Source organism: Pelophylax lessonae, assembly GCF_965119305.1.
Source record: "Pelophylax lessonae genome assembly, chromosome: 4".
Classification (NCBI taxonomy): Eukaryota; Metazoa; Chordata; class Amphibia; order Anura; family Ranidae; genus Pelophylax; species Pelophylax lessonae.
The window spans coordinates 301,435,513-301,456,089 of record NC_138771.1 but is presented as its reverse complement, the minus strand read 5'-3'; the positions used below and the strand labels follow the sequence as shown (position 1 = coordinate 301,456,089).

At 39.2% G+C, this 20,577-nt stretch overlaps 1 protein-coding gene across 1 annotated transcript in view; it reads left to right on the top strand.

Moving 5' to 3' along the window:
• Window positions 1–20,577, top strand: part of STAB2 (stabilin 2) — a 218,552-nt gene that overhangs the window by 126,539 nt on the left and 71,436 nt on the right. The window contains exons 38-44 of the mRNA XM_082254467.1: window positions 821–1,016; window positions 2,866–2,961; window positions 7,352–7,397; window positions 8,261–8,337; window positions 13,712–13,837; window positions 18,348–18,421; window positions 19,380–19,451. Of these exons, the coding sequence (XP_082110593.1) occupies window positions 821–1,016; window positions 2,866–2,961; window positions 7,352–7,397; window positions 8,261–8,337; window positions 13,712–13,837; window positions 18,348–18,421; window positions 19,380–19,451 (687 nt within the window). The remainder of the gene's footprint in view (window positions 1–820; window positions 1,017–2,865; window positions 2,962–7,351; window positions 7,398–8,260; window positions 8,338–13,711; window positions 13,838–18,347; window positions 18,422–19,379; window positions 19,452–20,577) is intronic.

The window sequence follows — 20,577 nt, the reverse complement described above, 5'->3', positions numbered from 1 at the left end:
GTTGGGTGGGGAGCTCCTCTGGATCCTCTGGCGACTGGCCCTGAATCTCCTCAGCCATCCCCTTAAATAGGGGCTCAGCCTGGTTCTAGAAACATCCAGCTGACCTCACTTGACCTATCACAGCTGACCCCTTGGGGCTTACAGAAGGTTCTGTGCCATGTGACCTTTTCTGACCTATCCCAGGTCCCCCCCCCCTTTGAATGTAATCAAAGAGGGGCCTTGAAACTTCCCAACCACCATGATCCCATGAGAGAAGGGGGGTCTTAAGACAGGCTACCCCTTCTTCTCCCATTCTTGAGAGTAGGTGCGTAAATTGAGGCAGGCTGGTAGGGGTCCCAGTGTATTACTTTGCCCAAGGGCCCATGATGTTATTAAGACAGCCATGGTGACATCTTCATTCTGCCAATATGATCTCTGGGAAAGCTGAGTAGCCCAAATCCCATAAGAAGGTGCTGCAGCATAGTGCAAGATCATCTTCTTGTGAGATTTCGGCTATTCGACATTCTTTGGGATTTGGCCAGAAGGAAAATTATGTCGCCCTAGCCTAGATGCTGCAGAAGGAAGCCAGGAAAAGGAAAATATGTTTTTTGCACTTTCATCCAACATTTTAGAAAAGCAGGGGCACTTTGAATGAGCAGACCACATCACTGAGGTACAAGATCCACTTTAATAAGCTTTTTATAATAAGAGCTCTCTTTGACCTGCAGGGGGTTCTTTTTCAGTTTAATTACAGCGACAACACCTGAGAGACCAAAGCGGTTTGACAGGTGATTTTAGATTCTTGTAAGCCTTATTAATTGTATTATTTCAATAAATACAGACCAAGGAGTGCTGCTCTGGATTCTATGGCCAACAATGCTTGTCTTGCCCAGGCAAATCTGGAAACCCATGCTTTGGAAACGGAATATGCCTTGATGGTTTTAATGGCACTGGAATATGTCAGTGTGAACAGGGTTTTACTGGAACTGCTTGCGAAAGCTGTGTCGTAGGGAAATATGGACCACGATGTGACCAAGGTACTTCTAATATACTGTACAGCCGTGTGTAATTTGCCATTGCTTGTTCAAAATGTTTTATACATATACCAAAACAGAAAAGATGCAAGCATACACATCTAGTACAAAGTAGTTTAAAGAATATGTTACCCCAACATTTCATATGCTGGATATGTGTCTGTTGTACCATGTACTTGTGTTAGGCCTCTTGCACATGAGAGTAAAAATAGCCACATTTTTTACTGATTTGAAATGAGATGCATTGTTGTCTACAGAGCCAAAAAACAAAAATAGAGAATTCTACATTTGAGTGCAGTAATTTACTTTCATACGTGTGTTTACTCATCTATAAGCATGTTTACGCAAGTATAACAGCCCATTAACACTGATCCGACTTGGACCGTGACTTGTCAGCCTGACAAGTCGCGGTCCGTCACGTCCCATAGTGTAGTACAGGAACGGTTCTAATAGGAGCGACACAAGTCGCTCCGACTTAGAAAAAGGGTCCTGTGCTACTTCGGGGCGACCTGGAGGCGACTTGCATAGACATTCATGTTATGAAGTCCGTGCAAGTCGCGCCGAAGTCGCGCTGCACGCGACTTCACAGGTCGCCCCAAAGTCGGATCCGACATAGTGTGAACGGGGTCTTAATGTATAAATATATTACAATGAAGAAAAACATTTTTACTCATCTATACGCTTACACGCCTTTACTCAACATTACTCATGTCTTTACACACAGTTTTTTTTATTCGTGGACTTTCTGTCAAGTAAATTAGGAAGCCTGTGTGCAAGAGGCCTTAAAAAGTATCCTGTTCTTTTTGTATTGCTTCCTTTGTGTGAAATACCTTGTGATCCTGCCAGTCCCCCTGCTTTCCTATTTCAAATTGACCACAGGAGACATGGGAGCACACTCACAGTTTTCTGGCTGTGCATTTATAATGCTTTGTTTATATACAGTATCTCACAAAAATGTGTACACCCCTTACATATGTTTAAATATTTTATTATATCTTTTCATGTGAAAACACTGAAGAAATTACACTTTGCTACAATGTAAAGTAGTGAGTGTACAGCTTGTATAACAGTGTAAATTTGCTGTCCCCTCAAAATAACTCAACACAGCCATTAATGTCTAAACCGCTGGAAACAAAAATGAGTACACCCCTAAGTCAATGTTTTGTGTGGCCACTATTATTTTCCAGCACTGTCTTAACCCTCTTGGGCATGGAGTTCCCCAGAGCTTCACAGGTTGCCACTGGAGTCCTCTTCCACTCCTCCGTGACGACATCACTGAGCTGGTGGATGTTAGAGACCTTGCACTCCTCCACCTTTCATTTGAGGATGCCCCACGGATGCTCAATAGGGTTTAGGTCTGGAGACATGCTTGGCCAGTCAATCACCTTTATTTTCAGCTTCTTTAGCAAAGGCAGTGGTCGTCTTGGTGGTGTGTTTGGGGTCGTTTTTATGTTGGAATACTGCCCTGCAGCTAAGTCTCCGATAGGGAGGGTATCATGCCCTCAAGAAACTGTAGCTCCCCAGTGTCAGCAGCACTCATGCAGCCCCAGGCCATGACACTCCCAACTGACATTGGAGTAAGTGAGTGTAGGTAGAGAGGAAGTGGCTGAAAGAGGCTGCAGGAGATCAGAAATTGTATTTTTTGTGAAAAACATGCCAACTGTTTAGAAAATATAATCATCCAGTTCAGGTTCAGATGTACTAGTTTTAGGTTAGGTACTGGGCCTACCACAGTGGTATATGTTTGTGTATGTTACTATTTTCAATGTAAAATATTCAGTGATGCTTATTAATCATGTTGTTTTAATTGATTAATTTAGATACTAATAATCAATTTTGTTGTTGTGTTCAGCATGTGCATGTGTCAATGGAAAATGCAGTGAAGGGATAACTGGCGATGGAAGTTGTGTGTGCAATGTTGGCTGGAGAGGAGTTAAATGTGACACGGGTAAGTTTACAGTCAGAAGTTCCTTAGCGGCATACTCTGCAGGACCAATGGAAATGTTTTCATACGTTGCACTGTGATCTAAATGAGGAATTAAATGTACATGACTTTTACTCAAAATCAAGGCTGTTTAGTTATTTGATTAAAAACCTTTGGATGTCCATGCACTCCAATTCTAACCAGCATGTAATATATTATTTCACAACCTTTAAAAATGTTTATAAAAAATATTTATGAAAAATAAAAACTAATATTTAGGTATTAAAAAAAGAATTATAGGCAAAACTGATTTTTTTTTTTTTAAATTTTGGATAGAGCAAGGAAGGGTTATAACCCCTGTCAAATTTTTTTTGCCATCTGTGTCCAATTGGGGAGATATTCCTTCACATCCTGTCCCATAGCCAAACAGGAAGTGGGAGAAAATACCTGCAAATTAGGAGAATTTCTTGGGGACCCTCAGGTCACCAGAACTTGTGTCCCCATTTGAAAATTTCCCCTCTATTACTTTTCTGAAGACAACTCAAACCTGGGGGTTTTCTTTTACTTTCACTTCTAATGATAATGATAAATAGGACAAATAATGGAAAATTGTTATCAAATACTTATCGTAATTTTCCTTTCCTGGCCTATCCTCACGTCAGCACACAACGGGTTAACATCTCCTCTGGAGCCCACAGGACCACCTCTTCCCAGCTAAATAAAAGACAGCCCCTCCCCTAACTGAAGTGTTCGATAACCTAGCCTGCGACAGGCCACTAGCGAGGGAGTCCTTTGCTGACGCGAGGATAGGCCAGGAAAGGAAAAGTACAGTAAGTATGTGATAATAATTTTCTGTTTTCCTGGCCCACCTCACGTCAGCACACAATGGGATATACTATAGCTGAATACAGGGCGGGAGAGAGCACATGAAAAGAGACACTGACCGTCAGTGACCATCAAAGAAAAGCTGCTAAAGCCAAAAAGAATTGATCTCTCTTGTCCCAAACTTGCTGACCACACATCTAAGTTGTAAGGTTGAACGAAGGCCACACAAGAACTTCAAGCTAGCTGTCTTACATAGATCTTCCAAGCAATCCTGGCATACAGTAAATGCCCAAAGGATGCTGCCTCTCTAGTCAAATAAGCTTGCAACTGTTTCAGAGCAGAAAGGCCTACTTTCTGCATGTCAATCTAATCACCCTGGTAATCCAACAGTGGATGACTCTTGAGGACCTGATGGCTTAATGAAAGAATTGTCCACTGTTAGTAACTTGACAATGTGTAAGGAACTGAAGACTTCCTGCTGTGCACCTAGTGACTCTCGTACGAAAACTCGGAGGAACTACTTCCCAGTCATGTTGAGAACTGGATACTGCTTTAAAATGTAACTTTGGAGATAGACGTATTATCCCTATTTCTGGTTTAAAAAAAAGACACAAAAGGGCCCTTGCAGGAAGGTGTTGCAATCTTCAACATCCGTCTGTCTGAAGTAGTTGCTGTCAGAAGGACTAGTTTACCTTGAGGAACCTCAATGGAAATTAAACCATTGGAGAAACTGGTGTCGGCACCAGTGCTTTCAGAGCTAAGCCTAATGCCTCGTACACACGCAACGATTATCGGCCGACCGATCATCCGACTTTTGTCCAGAGTGGTGTTTTGTTGGTTGGAATGTGCCTAGACTGCACACGAATTTTCTCGGCCAACAAAAATCTACTTCTATAGTGATGTCATGTGCTGGTTTACTTTCCCTGTGTTTTTTCTTCTCTGAGCATGCCCAGTCTTGCTCATCAGATTTTTGTCTGCCGAAATCTGTACTGACTGACGGAAAATCGGCCGTTGTGTTGACGGCCAACAAAAATTTTATAGCCTGCACACCAGAATTTTTTGGCCGAAAAGTCGGAGTCGGTTGTCGGAAGCATCATACTAACAAGCCGAAAATCGGCCGATCGGACGTTGGCTGAAAATTCACGGCCAATTATCGACGCGTGTGTACTGGGCTTAAATCCCACAGAGGGAACAAGGATTTCCTTCAATGTCATATATAGATTGTCGCCTGCAAGAAGCATCTGGTCATACCAATCTGCAGCCTGTAAAAGAAATGGAGTTGTATGCCAGACCAACCTCTAGCGCTGAGTGTAAAATGTCCAGGATATTGGCAAGAGCAGGGGACACAGGAGAGAAAGCTTTTACTGAACAAAACAAACAAACTTTTTTCATATCCTCTCATATGTAGCGCTCATGGATGATCTTCTGGTCTTCACCAAGGTCTAAACAACCTCGGATGAGAATCCCTGTACTTTTAGTCTGACCTGTTCCATAGCCAGGTTATTAAAGTAGTCTCATTGGACTGGGGTGCTGTCACTGACCTTGCCATAAAAGAATTTGACCAGAAACGGGTTTGGTGGTGCTGGTGACATTTGGCGAGCAGTGAAAGCAAAGGCCTTCTTAGTAGGTGGAAAGGACCTGTATGACATGTCCAAATCTTCAGAAGCACCTTTATCAGTACTTACTACCTACAATTCACACATGGCCTGGAGCTTGACCAAAAAAGGAGAACACTCAGTTAGGGGAGGGGCTGTTTTTTATTTAGCTAGGAAGAGGTGGTCCTGTGGGTTCCAGAGGAGATGTTAACCCACTGTGTGCTGACGTGAGGTGGGCCAGAAAAGGGATGGTGAATCACCTTAACCAATTTAACACTGCTCACGTTGCTGCTACTGCAGCAAAGGTGGCAGCCCTGGGTCCAGCGACGTAGACCTACGTCGCTGGATTCCTCCCTGTCTCGGCTGTGCTCGCGTGCGGCGCTGGAGGCTCGCTCCCGCTGGGTTTAGACACAGGAGGAGAAGAGACGGTGATCGCCGTCTCTCATCCCCAATCATCGGGGAAAGAGTGAGAAAATCCACCCGCTTGTGTAAACAAAGTGGGCGGATCTTCTCTGTGACAGACAGGGACAGATCACAGGATTCAGCATAGCTGAACCTGCAATCTCTGTCTGTCACAGAACCCCCTCACCCCACACTCGTCAGTAAGCATGAGGCACACATTTAACACCTTGATCACCAACGGTGTTCACCCCTTCCCTGCCAGTGTCATTATTACACTAACAGTGCATATTTTTTAGCACTGATTACTGTAGTAATGTCACTGGTCCCCCCAAAAGTGTCAAAAATGACAGTTAGGGGTTCGATCTGTCCGCCGAAATGTCACAGTCCTGCAAAAAATCAGATTGCCGCCATTACTAGTAAAAGAAAAAAAAAATTGACAAATCTTTCCCGTAGTTAGTAACTTTTGGCAAACCAATCAAAATACGCTTATTGTGATTTTTTTTTTTTTACCAAAAATATGTAGCAGAAAACAAATTGGCCTAAAATGTTTTTTTGGGGGAATGTGAAAAATATTGTTTTTTTTTTCAAAATTGTCGCTCTTTTTTTCAAAAATTAAAAATCGCACAGGTAAACAAATACCACCAAAAGAAAGCTCTATTTGGGGGGGGGGGGGACGTAAATTTAATTTGGGTATAGCATTGCATGACCGTGCAATTGTCAGTGCCAAGTTGAAAAAAGTGGCCTGGTCATTAAGCAGGAAAATCCTCCGGTCTTAAAGTGGTTAACGGATGTACAGACAGCAAAAAAAAAAAAAAAAAAAACTGACAGGGGTTCTAATCCCTCTCCACTGAATCCAGAATTTTAAAAAGTATTGCCTATAGTTGCACTTTAAAAATATTGTCACAATGATAACATTTTTTTTTTTTAAAGAAGAGATTAGCACATGACATTAGGCACCATAAAACGGAACTACACTGCATCAGAGCACCACAAGACAAAAAATCTATTCAATTCATTTTTAATATTCAAACCAAACTCCATGTCCCAATGTTTTTCACTTTGAAAAACACCTCCTAGCCATGGCCATGCCATCTCGAGTAAGGACGGATGATTCACGTAGGTTTCACTTCCATGAATCCACCTACCCTTAGCTCAGTCATGTAAGCAGTAGGGTCTTCATAGAATTCTCAATTAAATAAAAGCAAATGTCACATCTATGGTGCTGTATTTTTACTTTACTTTATATTATTTTTACAATGAAGACAAATTGCATTAATGGAGTATGTATATATCCATATCCATATCTATCAAATCCATGTATTTTTTGCAATAGGTGTCATGGTGCTCACCTTGTTCCTTAATACACAGAGCTCTAAAGACTGGTACCACTCATTACAGTGTTCAGCCCTATCCAGACACAACCTGCCATAGACTTTAATAGAGTGCCTGCAGTGGGGTTGGATGCTGAACCTGTCCCTCCTGGGCACAGTAAAGTGCCAGGAAGGACACACTGTAGCTGGATGGCCCCATCTTTTTCATATATGTGATATATTTTATGAAAATATTTAAAGCTATTTTTTTTTTCCTTTTAGCAATCACAGAGGATAAATGCAATAAAGCCTGCCACACCAGTGCAAAGTATGTTGTTTTTTCTTATATAAACCCTAACTATAAGTAAAATATATAGAGCTACATATATCTAAAAGATTATCATTAGCAAAGTACATAAAGTAACATTTGTAAAGTGCTCCCAGTTTCTCCATAACTTCTTCTAAGCTTTTTCCAGTCACTTAACTATGATGGAAAGCATGCATCCGTTCTGAAAATACAGATGTATTCCATAAATCTCGGGTGTTTAAAACCCATCACCATTGCCTCCTTCCAAGTACCAGTTCTAATTTTCAGAAGCATTTTATGTTGCACCTACTGTTATATAAGCAATATTGGCCTCCTAGGTGCAGTGGCGTCACTAGGGTTGGTGTCACCTGGTGGGGTATAACATGGTATCACCCCCAGCGCCCCACTCGCCCCTCTACCCACGCGGTAAAACATGGTGTCACCCCCAGCTCCAAACACACACTCCCGCGGCAAAACTTAGTGTCATTGTAAATGTACTGCTCTCTCTCTACTTCATTCTCGCTATTGTTCATTAAGGAGACAGATTCCGATGCCAGATTATGTGGTATATGCTTACCCTTCCATTTGGACTACACCTTTTAGGATACTTTTTTTTTTAAGTTGCAGTCTCTAATATTAAAATTTAAAAACGACATTGCTTTGAAAGCACTAAAAAAAAAAAAAAAAAGCCAATTTTGAGATATGATAGTAGTTACGATGTTGATTTTGAATGAATTATATGAAACATTTTATTTCCCTTTATTTTACTTGGGGTGTTTGAGTTTTTTTATACTTTGATGAGTTAGCCTTTTATAATGTTAGAAGGTTATGATGACAACTAGCATGGTCTGTTAAGTCACTCCGATGTTCTTTTCTTCTGTCAGCTGTCTTGAGAAAACAGATGGAACTGCTTACTGCCAGTGTGCCTCTGGCTTTCAAGGAAATGGCACCATTTGTACAGGTAAGTTTAAATCCAGAATTTAAAAAAAAAAAGTTTATTAATCATTATGGAAAAAGCTACTAAAAACTACATATTTAAAGTTCAACCCCAGGAAAAAAAAATGTCTATGTTTTCAATAGTTCGGGGAAGGTTACGAACTTTAGATTTATATTTAAAAGTCCAAATGCTGCGCTTAAACCAGAACATGACAGTCCATGATTATAAGAGAGGATGGAAGGACGAAATCCCAACACCAGCTTCAGTGTGAAAAGTGTAACATACCACAGTGCCAATCAAATCTCCTTACCAGAGTCAAAAGGGATGCCAGGCATATAAGAAATGAACCATAAACAATGGCAGTGATCAGATGTATACCCTCACATTAACCGCTTCAGCTGGGCAGGAATCAATCCAGGTAGAAACATAAAAGCAGACCACCCTTGTTGGCTGGATATGTCGTGTAACAATGCACAGGAATTCTAGAGTGGGTGGGTGAGGAATTTTCCTTTTCACTGAACTTTCCAGGATCCTTCACAAGAACAACCTTTGCGGCGCTGCATTTGGACTTTTATATACATGCATGGGCGTCCGTAGAACTTTTTTCAGGGGAGGGCATAATTTTAAGGTGGAGGGGAGGTGCTTATTTTGAGTATATTCCCTTAAAGCATGTTATACAGCACAGTGCTTTGTTGTGTAATTTGGCCCCTTCTATCACCTAAAATACCTGGCTGATCATGCCTGGCTATGTCCTCCCCTCTGTAAACTGACCAAGGTATACAGTACCATGGCTACTGAGCCCTGACACCGTGGTCAGTTTACGTGTCTCCATCATCCGCAGCCCTCCTGTCCTCCTCTGTCCCCCCCCCCCCCTCCCTGCCTGTCTGCTCCTGTGTCAGTGCCCTGCCCCCCCCCCCTCCTCTCCTGCTGCTGTAGTTTAATTTAACGTTTCATATTCTGTCTACAGTCTGTTTAATAATCCTGTGTGCCCCTGTGTCTGTTTTTTATAAAAATAAGCCATTCTTTACAAGTATAGAGTGCCACTCGCTGCTCACGTGACCCGCCATCTCTCTCCTCCTCTCCTCTTCCCCTCCTCCTCCCTCCCAACTGACATCAGTGAGGAATCCTTGGCCCCGCCCGCTGCAGGCAGCTGTCAGCCGGAGAGAGGAGAGAGCAGACAGGTCACTTGAGCGGCGCTCGGCCCTCTGAAAACTGGTAAAGAACAGCTTATTTTTTTAAAACACAGACACACAGGCACACATGATTACTAAACAGAACAGACAGGATGGTATAAACAACCACTTAAAAGGGGAAGTTGGGATTCCAAGGGGGGGCATTTGCCCCCCCCTTGCCCCTACCTGCGGATGCCCATGTATACATGTGTTTTTGCAATCAACAAAAATTATGCTAGCAGCTTATTAGTCTATTTAACATCACTTGTTTTAGCGCAGATATTTCTTTTATTTTTAATTTCTTAGATTTGTATTACCTGAATGGAAGGTATGATGAGCCAGGTTATTAGCACTACTCCATAGAAGCCATTGGGGGGGGGGGGGGGATTCATTGACCACTTTTCTGCCATTAATTATTTTTGTTAACGTGTTGCACCCAATTCAATAACTATTCGCAACAGTTTTGGTTCTGACCGCAAATACTGTGCCAAATTCAGGCAGTTCTCTGTTTCTACATTGTGGTGCAACAACTGCACCAAATTCAAAATAAAATACTGACAGTTTGTAACTGGTGGAGCTACTTAAAACAAACTTTCTTTTGGAGTACAGAGACAGATTTTGCGAAATTGTCCTGCATGTGTTCTAAAAGTGGCACAGCATGTGCCAAATTCAAGTACAAATTCTAGATAGGTACATGAATTTGGCGCAGGCTGCACCATTTTTAGAATGCATGCAAGACACTTACGCAAAATCTTACTGCGCCAGGCTTTATGAATTCCTGGGATTGTTTCTGCGCACTATACTCTTGATCAACAAGCCTGAAACAAATGTATGTAGTTTGGAATACACGACTCTAAAATATTAGGCTGTATGTTACGCTCATTATTTACATATGATAGATAACCTACAGTAACAAACTGTCAGAATATTTATACTGCTCTGAATAGAACAGTGTCTATTTATGTCAATAAGCAAAGATCTGTGAGGTAGGAGAATCTCAAATTATTTCCACAAATCAATATGTAGCGAATTCTTTTTAATTGATTAATTTCTTTTTAAAAGCACATACCAATCTTAGTGAGGACAGTCTACAGTATGGAATATATATAAAATATTTATTCACAAGACATGTATTCACAATAAATGATCAAAATGGAAATGACACAAAAAGATAACTCTACATAAAATACAAACTTCAAACAATCAATGCAATGTGAGGTTTAGCTCAATAATGAAAATAAAAGTGAAAGCAAGATTACCTTTTCTCCCCAGGTATAGCATAAACCATAGGTAAGTGTTCTATATAAACAGACCCCATTGTCTGCGAATTGCATATCCAATAGTCATTCCACTGCAGATGGAGCGAGAATAAGCTACGCAAAACGGAAAACTAAAATTGCAAATAATGCACTAAATCTGATATTAATAAAAATGTGTAAAAACAAAAATCCGCTTTTTAGAGAAAAATTTACTATGGTTTATACGGCTGGGATTGTAATCTTATTACTCTTAAATATGCAATATAAAACATATAAGGAAAGAAATAAACAATATTGAATAAAATCAAATAACACAGCAAAGCATATTTACCACACTTAAGATGGCTGCTAGCTTCAAATGGTCGTTACCAGAGTCCTAAGATGGATGCCTTCCCAAGATGGTGGCTTCCCTCCAAGTTTCAGATAAATGATGGAGCAAGATGGAGTATGTCTAGATGAGTCTATAGATGGACGTAGTAGTGTGTATGTTGCAAGTGTAAGGTGTGTTGTCAGTAGTGTAATAATGTATAATAATTACATCTGGGTTCTCCTTTTTATATAGTATGAACAAAGGACTATTAAAATTACCATAAGTTAAACCCAGAGGGAGGAAAATTATCCCCATTGGTTGGGATATTCTATCCATTAACTGGTGAGGTCATAGTCACACCTCTCCTAATAATTAACCCAATACTTCGGATAATAAAATTAAAGGATGATTTCTTTAAATTCAAGATTAATCATAAAACACAACATAAAAACTTGTCCATACTCTCAGTACATACATAAATGTCCATCTAACTCCATCATGTACTCTGGCAAGTAATGCCATTTATAAAGATAATTATTAATAATACAATATATATTTATATTGGAAAATACTGAATTACCACAAGACTGCATTTGGTATTATCTCCACAGGAGGCAACATTGTACCGTTCATTAGATTTGGTATATATAATAATTAGGCCACCCTTATTATCTGATGACCTTTGACCTGTCTGGCCAGTGAAGATCCATTAATTATTTAGATTCTGTCACACACTTCAGACATTTAGGCTAGGATTGGAAGATCTATAGCGGTCATAAAAACTTACACTAGACCTACACACAAACTTCTCTGAAATGAGGTAATTAGTTACAAGATACACATGTCCTTACACTTAATAGAAAAGTATTCTAAGTAAGATTACTACTGTAAGAATATAAACCCAAAATATGATATACAGATAATTTCTAAATATGTATATGCCTTACATAATATGACATAATTATTGCTAATATCTTCTCACACATGATAATGTATCTTTAACACTTATAGTTTAAATGTCTGATGAAGTACACTGAGCCATTGTCCATTGTTAAATACTTACAGACAGACAAACGTCTGGTTCTACCATTATGTCTTATCTGATGAGATGTCTATGTACCCCTTATTTACGATTTTAAAAGAAATACAAAGATCTCTGTTGAAATTCTACTCTCTCTTGTAACAGACATTTTGCAAAAGAACACATATGAACTTTCATTCACCTCCAAAACAAAATGGAAGCTGCACTGTTCAAAATCCCTATACATAAGATGGAATATACATGGCTTTTTAAATCCATTTTTTTTTCTATTATTTAATCCCCAATAATCCCGACAAAACCTATCACAAACATAATTAACTGAAATATACACTCACCGGTCACTTTATTAGGTACCCCTCACTAGAAGGGGTTGGACCTTCTTTTGCCTTCAGAACTGCCTTACTTCTTCGTGCCATAGATTCAACAAGGTGTTGGAAACATTCCTCAGAGATTTTGGTACAAATTGACATGATAGCATCAAGCAGTTACTGCAGATTTGTCGGCTGCACATCCATGATGCGAGTCTTCCGGTCCACCACATCCCAAGGGTGCTCTATTGGATTGAGATCTGGTAACTGTGGAGGCCATTGGAGTACAGTGACCTCATTGTCATGTTAAAGAAACCGGTGGTGAGATGATTTGAGCTTTGTGACATGGTGCTGGAAGTGGCCATCACACGATGGGTACACTGTAGTCATAAAGGGATGGACATGGTCAGCAACAATAGTCAGGTAGGCCATGGCATTTAAACGATGCTCAGTTGGTACTGAGGGGACTTAAAATGTGCCAAGAAAATATCCCCCACACTATTACACCACCATGGGCCTGAACTGTTGATACAAGGCAGGATGGATCCATGCTTTCATGTTGTTTACACCAAATTCTGACCCTACCATCTGAATGTCGCAGCTGAAATCGAGACTCGGACCAGGAAATGTTTTTCCAATCTTCTATTGTCCAATTTTGGTGAGCCTGTGCAAATTGTAGTCTCAGTTTCCTGTACTTAGATGACAGGAGTGGCATCCGGTGTTGTCTTCTTATGCTGAAGCCTATCTGCTTCAAGGTTCGATGTGTTGTGCATTCAGAGATGTCATTCTGCATGTAACAAGTGGTTATTTGAGTTACTGTTGCCTTTATAGCTGTCTTTCCATTTTCCTCTGACCTCTGGCACCAAAAAGGCATTTTCGTCCACACAACTGCCTCTATCACTGGATATTTTTCTCTGTAAACCTTAGAGATGGTTGTGTGGGAAAATCCCAGTAGATCAGCAGTTTTTGAAATACCCAGACAAGCCCGTCTGGCACCAACAACCATGCAATGTTCAAAGTCACCTAAATCCCCTTTCTTTCCCATTCTGATGCTCGGTTTAAACGTCAGCAAGTCGTCTTCACCACATCCAGATGCCTAAATGCATTGAGTTGCTGCCATGTGATTGGCTGATTAGCAATTTGTGTTACCAAGCAATTGAATAGGTGTTCCTAATAAAGTGGCCGGTAAGTTTATAATCCCGTTTGTGATATTACAGCTCAACACAAGTAATCTTTTGCCTTTTCTCATATGATTACTGCAGCATTTATCAATAACATAACAAAAATATGATTGTGTTTTATTTTAGCTATTGATGCCTGTGCAACTAGTAATGGTGGGTGTTCAGCATATGCAGACTGCAGTAAGACAACCCCAGGCAACAGGAACTGCATCTGTAAACAGGGCTATACCGGAGATGGCATAGTGTGTCTTGGTATGTATGTACAGAAATGTGAGCATTTATCTTACACTATTTTGAATTGAATATAAAACCAGAAAAGTTGTAATTCTCGTTTAAACAATGGCAAGTGCCTCTTTTCAGTCTTCTTTGCTATATTTTATTGCTTACATTTACACATAAAAGCAATTGGAGGAGTTGCCAGGATCTATTGTGCAATCCATATTTGGACAAGATCTGCAACTGGTGTCCTCTTAATATTTTAGTACAAACAATTCTAGAATGAGAGGAAGCATGCTGTCTGTTTTTTATTCCAATTTCCTTCTTTTTTTTTTTTTTTCTTTACTGCAAAAACCAACAAAAAAAGAAGCTTAATATTAGTGAGTCTTTTAAATGCTTTCAACATTTCCTGCACACAATGAAATTGCAGATTTGGCCACAGAAGTTCAGTAATGGCTACAGAAAAATAATAATGGCTACAGAAAAATAAGAAAAATAATAAGAAAAAATGATCAGTTTGTAAATATTGAGGCTCAGTGCTGCCCCCTAATGTAGTCTGCTGCATTATGCACTGGTCCACATGTGCCATTTTGATAAATATGTCCTGGTTTTAGTTTCAAAGGGAAGAGGGGACCTGATACACGGTTACCATTTCACTGAAGAAAGCAGTAACCATATACCTTCACTGTACAGCTAGAACGAGCTAGTAACATCATTGCATTGTCAGTATCAGTACAAAGCAGTATTAAACCCCCCAAAAATTAATATTTCAGCTTACCAGTTTTTAGATGTGGTGGCTGCATTTGTTTATTTTTGTTAGATTTTCTTTTCTTTATTTTCACCTGTTTATCCGGCCAGTAAGTCTGTTATTTTTTAACTCCCTTCAACAGACCAAGCTGTTCATCAAAAGTGACAGTTAGAGTGCTCATACAAACCACTTAACACTGACAGGTTACAATTGTAAACTTTTATTTATATATGTAAAACCTTTATTTTAAAAGAAAAAAAAAACTGTTGCTGTAACTGCTTAAAAAGTATTCAGCTTTTATTTGTTAGGCAAGTGCTTCTAAATCTACTAGTACATCTATCACTACCCTCTCCCCATACTGGCAATGCTGCTGTCCAAAGGTGTGTCCATTGCTTCTCCAGTGGATGTGCATTCTGGAACGTGCGCAGAAACATGTTTTTATGTGTGCGCTCTTAGAACATGCAAAAAAACGTGCTATAAACGCGCATTTTGCTGACATTAATTCTTAATGGCACCCCTAATGCAGCTAGCAGATGTGCATTTTGTCACATGACAAAATGCATGACAAACACGCCAAAGAGCATGGTTAAAAAGCACAAAGCTTTCCAGGCATAAAGGCGTGTGTGCTTCTTTGGTGTGTTTGTCATGCATCGGACAGCCCATTCAACTGAAAGGGCTGCCCTATGCGCATTGCACAAAAAATGCGCAAAAAAAAAAACCCACAGGCAGCAAAGTGCATTTCCGCAACACCTAGTCTTAATGGGGCCTTAAGGTTGCTCTTTGGGCTGATAATACAGGGCAAATTAGAACATTGATAGGCTAATGAAGTAAAGAGGCTTTAACTTTTATACATACTGTATAGTGCAGTGTATGTACATTGCATATATGAAGCCAACATCAAACTCCATACTTCCTTAGTTCAAGGAAAAGTATAGTGTATTTTCAGTGATAATATTTTTTGAGTCGTTATAGCAATGTGTACCTTGAATTGATTTTTATTTGACTTTCATATTTTTACTTTTATTATTATTGTATTAAATATAGAGAGTGCATTGTCTTCAGTGAGTTGGAGAACTCACAGACTTTCATTGTGAGAAGGTAGTGTTTATAAGTGGCTGTTACTGGAAGGAAGGAGGGGTATTATATGTGTGGGTTGTGATTTACAGCCTGGCTTTACCTTCTACAGTATATACTGTGTGACAGAAAAGATGGTGGTGCCCAATGGGGAAATAATTGAGTATCCGGGAACAGACTGGAGTTTTTGTTTCATAAATCAGAGAGCTATTTATAAGCTGCATAGCTCATTGTTGATAGCACCAATGTTTGCTTTAACATAAAATTATATATAACATAAACTTCAATATGTAATTTAATTGAATCATAATACAGTAATGTATTGTGTTTTCTGAATGATAGGGTCATAATACTACAAGGCAATTTGTAATTGTGTATAAAACTACAGTGGCGCTGCCTAAACAAGTGTGATATCCAATCCAATGTGATAATGCACAAAAATAAAGGTCAAATTAAATATATAAAAGTAAAAAATAATAAAATTCCACTATAATATAGGCAATAAATGCATTAGCACAGATAAAACGCATCAAATAATATAACGTGACATGTTAAGGTGACATGGTGCAAAAGTGCATGGTTACCCAACAATAAATGTACTGAGAACCAATAATATTGGAGTGTGCAAAAATTAACATCCAAAAAAGTGTATATAGTGCCGTAAACAATAATCAATAAATACTCTATAATAGAATGAAAAAATGTAGACAAAGGACAAATAAATTAGGTGACTCAGTGAATAGCCTCTAATGAATATAAAGTGGCTTAGTGTAAAAGTGACCTAACGCACTATAAACAATAGTCCATGACGATAAATATAAAAATAAATATGAAGGTGACTCGGTGCAAAAGTGCAAGAGTGCACTTTAAACAATAGTCCGTAATAGTGAAAAAATATAAGTTGACTGGAGTCCCATAGGCTGTAGATCCTGGGGTGGTCCAAAGGTGACAGGTGCAGATGAGGAAACTATTGTGCTCCCCTCTCAATAAAGACCGCACTCACCAGATGGAATTACCCCTACAGGTGTAATAAGCGTAGTAATGCTCAATGGTATATCTCCCTCAGATCACAGGCATCAATATGGTGTATGGGCATCCAGTAGCTTCTTCCCTCATAGGTTTTGGTTAAAGTAATACTCGCAGGTAAATGGCATCAATAAGTATGATTACATATAGGGGTCCCAAAATCACTAGGAAGAAAAAAGGGCCAACATAGTGAAGTATTGCTAAAAATATAATTTATTAAATACAGCAATAGTACTCACAAACAGAGGTGGTTAAAAGGCAGGCAGTAGCAGTAGTGATCCCGGCTCTGATCGGAGATTTGCTTTTCACCTTTTCTCATTTATATAACCTCACTGGGGCTATATATTGAAGGTAGGCTGCAGCCAGGCTAGTCTTATCCACAGCACGGATTCCCCACTTTTTTATAAAACTACAGTACTACCCATATAATCCAACCAATACCCATAATAAATATAACTATTATTAATTAAAATAAATTTGGGAATAAATAATATACTGTATAAGTAGTTACAATGATTATAAAAGTATAGTGCAAAAACAATCAATTTAAACCTAAATAAAAAAAATCAATTAAATGTATGAACGAAAGAACACCACAGCAGCCGTACTATAATACCTCCACAGCAAGTGTTTATAAGCATTGTACGAGTGAGGGATTGGCATTTTCACTGTCTTCACTTGCAGTTATATCATATAAATAGTGATTATCATATAAATAGTAAAAATCATATAATAACATTTATTATAGTTCTAAATCCCTCCAACATGTCAGGGCCCATTAAAATATCCCACATCTGTTGCAAGTGGACAGAATTCTAGTTATAGCGTAGCAAAGTGCTGATGATTCCACAATAACGTGCTGATAATTCAACAACTTCCAATATGCATCCCAGTGGCAAAACTCAGACACCATGTTGTTTTTTCCTCTTATAAGTAAGAAGGACAAACAGCGCTGTGTTCTAATGCCCAGTAAGCAGAAATGTTCGGTTCTTTATTTGCTCTGGAGTAAACCATGCCAAGTTTCCTTCTAGCCCAATAGAATGGGTCTTTTTTTCATTGCACAATGATATTAGTTATATTTATTGCAGGTATTAATGGTATATACAGTACTTTGTATGCACAATATACAATCTTTAATAATATTATTTACAGCAGCTATTATAGTTGGTATAGTTGGGTAGAATGCAGAATCCACGTGTTACATATATAATAGTACAATATAAGTAAAGGAAAACTCTCTTCTTTGTAAAACCTGAAGAAGATAGAAAGGTAAGGATGGTAAAGTGAAGAAATTTAGTGGGTGCTATCACTCCCAGCAGACCATTTTCTTCTTAAAATGTCCAAGGAAGTCAAAAGATTGCAAAGTTTACGTTTAGTTTTATGTCTATTTATTTAAGGATCCTGAGAAGCAAATCAAGTTTAACCATCAAAAAATATCATCAAGGATACTAACCTATTTAAGTAATAATTATCTCATTCTTTTTGATCTTGGAAGGTTTATGGGGGCTATAAATTTTACCATGCTTCTCACATACTGTAGTTAACTAAGTAGTAGATAATAAGTGATCAAGCTAGTTCTAGGAGTCAGATGTTATCCAGGTCGGAAATAGGGTCTGTTTTTAATCAATGTACCCAGAATAGCCAATATGTTTTTTTGTAGTCTTCTGGCATAATTGCTTTTATCTTATGTCTTCCTAGAAATTGACCCATGTGTGGTAAATAATGGTGGATGTGATCAAAATGCAGAATGTACCAAAACTGGTCCAAATAAGGTAAACACATCCCTTCCAGATATCGGTAACCAAAACAAGTTTTACTTGTATTCAGCGCACCACTATCAGTTACCAAATGTTAAAACACAACAAGAATGCTACTTTTATAGTAGGACAAATCAAGATTCATATACAATTTCTTACATCTAAAAGCACTGTTTTCTGATAGCCTTTTGTTAATTTTATTATTATTATATTATATTATATTATATTATTATTAAGTGCTCCCCATACTGGTAATATTATATATATATATATATTCTTAATGTAAAGCCCAGTTCCAACTAAATTGTTTTTTGTTAGTTTAGATTACAGTGAAGGCTTCATCAGAATTTCATTGCTCTCTGTGGCAATTCTTTCTTATTTCCTGTCCTGCTGACACCATGGGGTTAATTTACTAAAATTAGGCAGGTAGAATCTAGTGCAGCTCTGCATATAAACCAATCAGCATCCAGGTTTTTTTTTTTTAGTCAAAGCTTGATTGAACAAGCTGATTGGCTACAATACACAGCTGCACCAGATGTTGCATTCTCCAGTTTTAGTAAATCAATCCGAGGTGTGTCAGTGTGTTACTGTCAGGCTGTCATAGGCTTTCATCAAGAGAGCCTGACTAAGCCCACCCTTTCCGTCCAGCTGTTCCATTTATAGACCATACTAAGACTTCTTTAAATTAAACAGGATCTAAAAATAGAGGTTGGACATATGATGGATAACCCCCCCCCCCCCACCCTCCTCCATTCAGAGATCTTGATTTTTTAGCTTTTTAATAGCCCGAAAGGGGACCCTGACAGCAATAAACCTAGATATAGATTCTAACCCTTCCTCGTTCTATCTAAAGCTGAGGGAAAAATGGCCAGAGCTGGGGTTTAAGATGCTTGTACATAGTCAACAAAGGTACAATATAAATGTTGCAACACCAAAATCAATTTTAGTAGTAAAATTATTTTTTCTCTTTTAGTCTGTCTGTAATTGCTTACAAGGATATAATGGAGATGGTCAAAAATGCAAGCCTATAAACCCATGTTTAACTGTGAGTATGTTTTAGATAGTTATTATTACTGGTATTTTATGTATCACCAGCAAGCTACATATTGTATATTCCTATCAGTCCCCGCCCTCAAAGCTGCCTTACTTCACATGCATACATACCCTACACGGCCAATTTTGAATTAAAGTGGTTGTAAAGTCAGAAGGTTTTTATCTTAATGCATTCTATGCATTAAGATAAAATGATTCCTGTGTGCAGTAGCCCCCCGGAGCCCCCCTAATACTTACCTGAGCCCCCTCTCTATCCAGCGATGTCCACGAGTGGCTCAGCCATCCGGCACTCTCTCTCCTAATTGGCTGAGACTCAGCAGTTGCGCCATTGGCTCCTGCTGCTGTCAATCAAACTCAGTTAGCCAATCTGGAGAAAGAGGGGGTAGGGCCAAAAGACAGCTCTGTGCCGGAATGAATACACAGAGCTGCAGCTCGAGTCGCGTGCCCCCATAGCAAGCTGCTTGCTGTAGGGGCACTCAACAGGAGGGAGGGGCCAAGAGCAGCAAAGAGGGACCTGAGAAGAGGAGGCTCGGGCCTGCCCTGTGTAAAACCAACTGCACAGAGCAGGTAAATATAACATGCTTGTGTTTTTAATAGAAAAAAAAACGAGACTTTACAATCACTTTAATCTACCACCATGTCATAGGAAGCCAGAATGCTTAAAGCCCACATAAACAAAGGCTCTGGTTATCCTGGCTAGCATTTGAACCAAAGACCCTAGTGCTCCAAGCAGAAGTGCTAATCACAAAGGCACTGTGCTGTCCAACAGTATTATTATTATTTGCCCAGAATTAAGACTCATTTGGTAAGAGACTCACCTGCTCTCTCCTGTCTGGAGAGAAGGAGTTGGGGCTTTTTCTCACCTTCCCTGGGTTATATAGTGGTATTGGATCTGATAATACACACGCCCTTGTATTATCCCATCTGGTAAGGGGCTTATTCATTCACGGTGGAGGTCTTCGCTGCACACATCTATTGTGTTGAATTTTGCACCCTGGAGTCATTTCACATGCATGTTGGATGTTTATGATTTTGGACTCTCACACCCTATTCATGGACCCACTTTTTGGATACACTCTTGAATGACTTTGTATCATTTTGGACTTTATTTCCTTTCA